We start from the raw sequence: 7,497 nt of genomic DNA on the forward strand, positions 1-7,497 counted from the left end.
TTCTAGTTTCACCCTGGAGTCCTTTTTTATGCTAAAATCTTGAACTAAATGAGGGGAGAAATTGTTTTGGAAAAGGGATGAAACATCTAAATGTACTCGATATACGCTCATGTTTGCACTATTTGTTTATCAGATGGTCACCCTCAGTGGCGTAATGGCCCCTTGTTAAAATTGTACAGCAGCATCGCTGACAGTTCCACTCGTGGATGCATCGGATATCTTTCCGTCTCGTGAAACGTGCACAGGAGCAACTCGTGTTGCTTCGTTATCTCGCGTTTCCAACAGTGTCTTTCATGCGTCAGTCTTCAGGCCTGCGCCATTGTTCTGTACAAGCAATGGGCCTCTTCGTGCGTAATCACTGTTTCATCATACTGATTCAAAGGAAATGCAAGCGAGTGAAGTAACTTGCTGCTGCCATTAGTTCTGGATTGATTTGTGCTGGTAGATATCGTCTTTCTCATCTTTGCCTGTCTGTTCCCCTGCACCCCTCTTACCGTCAACCCTCTCTTTCTAGCTCTGCTTCTTTCTTCCTCTTTGTGGTGAAGCACAAAGGAGCCGTTATCCTTGGGCTACCGGTTGCCACGGAGATAGCTCACTGTGGCCCACCATCCTATCCAACCCCCCCCCTCCACATTCTCGAAGTTCTGATCCAAGTGGGTTGGGATAGGTCCACGTCTTTTCGCCTTCCACCACATTTTGCCAATCTAGAAATGGAAATATCGTCTCACTGCGCCATGATTTGCTCTTCCGTGGCTGATCTTCCTCCTAAAGTGTTCGGGTTTTTCGTACCGTATCATGCACATATGAAATGAGGGTGAATTTAATGTTGAGCACAATTATATTGAGGGATTTTCTGATTTGACAGATATTTTTTTCTTTGTTCTGTAGCAGACTAAAATAGTGACGGGGGTGTTGCTTCTGACTCACCGCTGATTTGTTTGTTTTTTCCATCTCCTCAGTGATTCCGGGTGGAATGTCATGATGCTCCAGCCGTGCCACACGCTACGCCCAGGTGACCAAGGAGGGCATGTCTGGCTTTCAGCCATTCACACAGGGAGCCCCGATAGAGTTACTTCAGATTCCAGTTCAGTTCAAATTAACTGACACTCCACCCCACTGGTAAGTCGTAGTCCTCAGTAGGATGACTTATTATTTCAGGCTGCTCTAATTTAAACACAAGAAAATATTAGTGCATTTTGCAAGATTGATTAAAAGAGGTAAATGTCTAAAGTTCTGCTCCAAAGGTGCGTTAAAGATAAGACAGTAAGTCACAAACTGATATAGTGCTGTTGTATAAAACACACCATGATATTAGTTCTTTCTTAAGTCACTGACAAATAGCTATTTGTATTTCTCCTTTGCTTCAAGCTGCTTTGCTCAAGCTCTCAACTCCTGCTTCCTCTGACGTCCTGTCTGTTCCCTGATCAGCCATCTTGGGATGTTGGCCTTTCGTTGCAGCTGTCAAGGGGATAAACCGGTTCCTTTAGCGTGTGGTTTTAGACACAATCGCCAGATGTTGTTGTCCACACAGGCGGAATTAGACAAGGACGGGCACAGAGGTGAGATGTTGATCCGAGTCAATAATGGGAGACAAAATAGGCTCATTTTATGATACAATTTGCTGATACTGTTTTGTCTTGTGGCTAATTTTATTTTATTATTAATTCCTTCTTGTCCCTTGAGATTTCTTTGTTGCTATTTTAGGTTTTCCATCACTCATGCCATCATGATCTGATTAAACAAATCTGTCTTGTATAATAATACTGTATTTTGTTCCTTTCCAGGTGCTGCATGGCTCCATGTCCTGATCCACACTATTTGACGACACCAGGGCAATAAATGCAGGTCTTCCTATTCCCTCCTATCATCTCGCTCTGGCTCTTGTGAGGACCTACTCGACCCTGCTGCAAAATACTCAGATCCTCCCAACGTAGAAACCATGCGGCACATTCATGTGGAGTTAGCCCACAAAAAGGCTCCGTTAGACCTTCCAGCCCAGGAAGGTGACCTTCCTCCACCTACAACACCAACGCGGGGCATGGAACCTGGGGTTAGGCAAGGCGCACCCAGGCATTTTGGGCAGGAGGAGTTGCGCCTCCAAAAGGTCTACCAGCTCTCTATTTTCTCCCAGCTGGGTGGATTTTCTACCTCCACAGAATGCCACACTGATACCCAGCAGAGACCTGTCCGCTTGGCTGTGAAAAGGGGCCTAGAGGAGCCCCAGTTGACTCATAAGCGCCCCCACTTGGGGTCTTCCGCTGATAAGGAAGCTTTGGAGGGAGGGGTGCCATGTGGGCCAACTCAAAGTGTTGGGCTGGGTGCAGCGATGGGCCCCGGTGGGGCTTCTGTATATTCTTGCACACAGTTGGAGCACAGAGACTCTGAGGGGGGGCTGTCACCTAGGTCTCCTCCACTTTCCCCAAGCCACAATCCTTCCCGACGCCCAACTCAGCACAATCATGACAAACCCACTCCTGATGTGTTTGCTCCTCTCTCACCTAGATCTGACCCACATGGCCATGCCTGTGACCAGGGCCATTCCCTTGGGGGGCACACACCCACCTACTCACTAGCTAGCCCTGGAAATGAGAGCTGTGGTAACGGCTCATCTGGAGGCCTGCTCGGTTCCTACTTTTATGAAATGTCCACTTATGAGACTCCCAACCCTGCCAGTCCCACCAGCCCCCCAGGCCCCTTCTCCCCTCCACACCACACAGAGTTGCAGGAACCAGGGGAGGCCACTGAATGGGAAGTTGGACTTGAATCCTCCCCACCAGAGCGAAGTGCCACCCAGGCTGCTTCCTCTTCTTCTCATGGTCTGGCTTCCTGGGAGAAAACTCCCAACACGAATGGCCACCGTCTCTCCTCTGGAGGCCACTGGCCAGCCAAAAAGAGACTACTGTCCCCAAGCGACACCGCAGAGTCGTGCTCAGAAGACGAAGGACCGTCCACATCTAAGATCAGCAGACTGTCGTTACTGACACCGGGACTTGGTCCAGCCTCTTGTCGCAGCACTGATGCTAAAGCTGCCCCTTACTGGAACCACCTGCTGCCTTCTGCATGGGATCGGCCTAAGGTCAGCACACTTTAAAACAAACTGTCATCATACCGCCATCTCCCAAAAACAGCGCATCGACCTTTCATTTCAAATGCTCTTTTAGCTAATTGCACGTTTGAACTGGTCTGTTCTGTGGCCCACAGTGGCAACCATACCACGTCTAATTCACACTAGTGTTTGGAGAAGTCACTGCAAATACTTTAGTTAAAACTGGTGCAAAAGCCACAACACAAGGGACGGGTTTCCAGCAGCGGAATAAATTTAAGCAAATAATAAATTAATGTTGTTTACTGGATAGATGCTCTGTGATTTTATTACCGGGGGGGGTGTCCAAATACGTTTTTTATGGCTTTAAAACTTTAAGACCATCATGTGCAGATGCTCCATAAAGTTTGAATACATTACAAGGAAATAATAAGCCTCAACAGTCTTAAAAAGAGGCTGCTGCAGAAATAAAGGGAAACCAAAAGAAGGAGTGCATTAGAAAGAAAGAAGGGCTGTCCAGCTCATTATCATTGTGTACTGGAACAGGCCGAGTAGCTCCAGAATAAAGCCCATTGAGGGGAGGGTCCATTGTTCCACCACGAGTATAATGCATTTCCCATACTCTTGCACACACACACAAATATACAACGTGCTTCAAATGGTTCTGGAAGTGAGTTGCCTTTTTTTTTTTTCTCGCATGCCAGAAGGGCCTTCAATGATGGGTTTATGGGATGGGGAGCCTGCTAGCTAGGTTCATATAGTAGGAGGGCCACTGTTCACGGAGGTGTTTAGTGCATGTGTGAGGGAAGCACATAGAGAATCAGATAGATGTATGAAAGACTCAAGTCGCCAGGGAGAGTTAAAGACGAGGGCTAAGTCAGTAGTTGCTGTTTCAGAAAATAAATGTTTAAAAAAAGTTCTTTGAGGAGCAAAGAGGATTTTCTAAAATGCCATCTGTGGTTTTGATGGAGTGTGATGACGAGACGACAAGCTGACCAAAACTTCAACGCTCTACAGAGAGCCAGTGTAGCCAATGGTCGGATAATTCCAATGAGCTCGCCCTGAGTGAAAGGTTTGCTGAGAATAAAATGGTAAAATTTAACAAAGGTTCGGCCACTGATGGGGGGGGGGGGGGGGGGGGGGGTCCTCGTGATGAACGGCAGCCTGGAAACGGGGAATCTTTGTGTTTGTGATGCAACTTCGGTTAGTCAGCTCTCCGTGAGTGAGCAGCTACCTGGAATAAATACATGATACCAATGTAGAAGAGAAACATGAATAGTTTTTCTTTGAGTAGCTGTAGGGATTTGTGATTAGCGCTATGCTAGGCACTGATGGAGGAAAGGAAAGCCTTTAAAATGTCTGTCTTTGTCCTGTTCAGACGGCCAAAGACTGCACAAGATCAGGGAGACGGCTAAAGAGCGGACCGCGGCTGAAAAGGTGAGCTCTCCATCTTATCCACGGAACGATATTCAGAGTTCAATGAAGCCGGCACAGATGAAGACTGTAATTGTATGTTATTCTTAATCAAAGGTTTTCGTGTGTGGATGCGAGTATTCAGACACACTCCAATCCGTTGGTTGAGACGGGTTGTGAACAGTGTTGACCGCTGATCACCGCTAATGTTTTGTTTGTGTTTGTGGCTGTAATCAGTCGGCAGCTGCGTAGTGGCAGACAGACGGACAGCAGCCGCTCCACGCGCTTAGGTTGGCCTTCATCCTCCATCAGCAGATCACTGCTCGGCAACTTTGAGGTACAATTTTTTATATCTCTTGAGATACAAATAACTATACACATATTCTAACAATAATGGATCAAAAAATGAATTAACAAATTAAATACATTAGAATAATGCTTTAAACATTGAGATTGAAGGTAGAATTTAATATATTTTTCACACAAATTGTTGTTTATAATGGGTTGTATTTGTTTAATAACCGTCCAAAGAATATAAATTGTTGGAGATCTTGAAGATTCTGGAGTCTTTCTTCATTGTTATTAATCTTTTGAGCCATGCTGAGGCTAAGAATTGTCATATGTAATTTATATATGATACTTAATAAATCATGTTTTCACTTTCATGGGTTTATTTTTGTGTGTGTGTGTGTGTGTGTGTGTGTTCCAGGAGTCGATACTGAAGGGCCGGTTCTCACCATCAGGCCAGATAGAAGGCTTCACTGCAGAAATCGGTGCCAGTGGCTCCTACTGCCCTCAGCACGTCACCCTGCCTGTGCAGGTCACATACTACGACATCTCAGAGCAAAGTGCACCCTCACCCTTCCTGGTCAGTCAGTGTGTGTGTGTGTGTGTGTGTTTAAGATTGGTTCTGTTTATACTTGTGTAAACTCAAAGAAACAACACCATCTATTACACATACAGTAACAACTATGAAAATATACAATAATTGCTATGTGTCTGCAGTTAAATTGGAGCATCTGGAAACCAGCTGCTTTCACTTTCACTGCTTCCTAATGTTGGCCTTGAATTATTGTGTACAAAAGTAGCGAATGATTCAGCTCTTTGAACTTATTCAATATTGCACTTAATGACTCACAACTTTGATGTATTTATTTGCTATTAATTTTGTATTTATTTGCTATTAATTTTGTTATATTTTCCTCTTGTCTTCATTTCTCTACTTGATTCGTACAGACATTTCTCATCCATCTATCAAACCAGAAATGAAAATGACCAATGTTACGCTGCTGCTCCTCGATTTAGTGCATTAAACCAGATCCTGGCCCCACTGAAGAAGTTCAAAGCGATTAAAACATAATTATTTAATCCGCTCTCTCTCTCTCGCTGTCTCTCACAGGGGGTGATAACCCTCGAGCCTCTTGGAAAGAAAGGCTACAGCATACCCAAAGCAGGGACCATTCAAGTGGTAAGTTGTCGTCTGTCTTCCTCGAATCATTTTGTTTTGCTCAGAGAAAATCTGGGTTGTCTACGACGATTCATCTCATCTGTGCTACCAAAACATGTAATAGGATGAAATATGTCATATAGGCTCTCGTACCTGATAATGCAGGGAGTAATCTATGTAGCAGTTATTTGTGGGTAAAGATATTACTTTGAAACCGCTGCCAATAATGAGATTTTTGCTGTTTCCTATACTGACAGTGATTTGACATCTGCTCCTAGACCTTATTTAATCCCAACAAAACTGTGGTGAAGATGTTCCTGGTGACTTACAACTTTGACGACATGCCCGTCAATCACATGACCTTCCTGCGCCACCGCATCTTCCTGGTGCCGGTCGAGGAGGGGGCTGAAGGGAAAGGCGAGGCGTCTCCAGGTGGCACGGTGCTCGAAAGGAAGAAGATTCTTTGCTACCTAATGCATCTCAGGTACGACGGAGGTTTCAGACACATACGCTACTTTTACATCCGGCGTTCATCGAACTTTTGTGTTCTGCCGACTGTGACGTCTGCAAAAGTCTAATGACGTTAACACACAGTAATTCAAATGCTGAAAAATAAATGAAACGTCTCATCTTACTCGCAAAATGTTTCACTGACACATTTATATATATTTTTTTTTTTACTTCTGTGTTTTTTGAAGATTCCAGAGCTCCAAATCTGGGAAGATCTACTTGCACAACGATATCCGGCTGCTATTCTCCCGCAAATCCATCGAAGTGGACACAGGGATCCCTTATGAGCTGAAATCTTTCACCGAGGTGCCAAGAAACCCTAAATACTCCCCCCGTGTGTGACCCAAGCATGAACCTTTGGCCCTCCCCAACAACAGCCCTGCCTGTGCTTCTTAAAGAGGGGAGAAAACAAAGACTGCACACCACATGCACACACGAGAAAGGTCCACACAGTGAACATCATAGAAGTCCTGCTTTTCTGCCGTTCTTGTCATTCATTCGTTGAAAGACAGAAACGGCAGCATTTCGAGCAGCTTCCATTCTCAGAACCTACAAAAGGGTATTTGCGTAGGAGCAGTCAGGAGCAGGACTTTTACAACATATCCATCTGTTTAAGCACCGATGCACGACAAAGGAGACGGACGACACTCATCCACAGCACATATTCCTCGCGGCTGAAGCACTTCTTGCTGCGGCTCTGAGCTCAGTGTTAACATGCATGCCTTGTGACCCAAACAACAGAATTTTTCTCTAGTGCCGTAGCCACAATGTCCTTCACTCTGCCTGCAGCCCCCACCAGCCTCCATTGGACCAATTTATTTGCACGACTTCTGATTGGACGCAACACAATGCAGGGGACAGGGAGAATAAATATTAGAACCTTCGCTTTGCGTGTTCCGCACAATCACATGCTTCCTGACCAGTAGGGGGGAGATGGGCGGCGACAGAAACACAAGTGTATGTTTAAGAACAAATGTCTCCCCTTTCGCTTTGATGGAACAGACCGGTGTGTACGCTTTAAGCCAGGAGGGCCATACCATGTCATGGAAAAAAAGGGGGAGTCCAATTCATTTAATGTGGCCAG

The 7,497-nt window shown here is 45.4% G+C and overlaps 1 protein-coding gene across 1 annotated transcript; it reads left to right on the plus strand.

Annotated features, from left to right (window-relative positions):
* The first annotated feature begins 1,939 nt into the window (after positions 1-1,939).
* Positions 1,940-6,755, plus strand: atosb (atos homolog b). The gene is made up of 7 exons (XM_068738787.1): positions 1,940-3,076; positions 4,422-4,480; positions 4,694-4,793; positions 5,166-5,324; positions 5,856-5,924; positions 6,182-6,387; positions 6,602-6,755. Exons 1-7 carry the CDS (start codon positions 1,940-1,942, stop codon positions 6,753-6,755), a joined length of 1,884 nt encoding a protein of 627 aa, XP_068594888.1.
* The last annotated feature ends 742 nt before the right edge of the window (positions 6,756-7,497 follow it).

This window comes from Brachionichthys hirsutus, chromosome 4 (assembly GCF_040956055.1).
Source record: "Brachionichthys hirsutus isolate HB-005 chromosome 4, CSIRO-AGI_Bhir_v1, whole genome shotgun sequence".
Classification (NCBI taxonomy): Eukaryota; Metazoa; Chordata; class Actinopteri; order Lophiiformes; family Brachionichthyidae; genus Brachionichthys; species Brachionichthys hirsutus.

What these genes read in the sequence shown, in the direction of transcription:
- atosb (XM_068738787.1), top strand. Translation starts at nt 1,940, where the DNA reads ATGCGGCACATTCATGTGGAGTTAGCCCACAAAAAGGCTCCGTTAGAC. An exon ending in AAGCAGGGACCATTCAAGTG is followed by an intron (nt 5,925 to 6,181) that starts GTAAGTTGTCGT and finishes ATCTGCTCCTAG; the next exon opens with ACCTTATTTAATCCCAACAA. An exon ending in TGCTACCTAATGCATCTCAG is followed by an intron (nt 6,388 to 6,601) that starts GTACGACGGAGG and finishes TGTTTTTTGAAG; the next exon opens with ATTCCAGAGCTCCAAATCTG.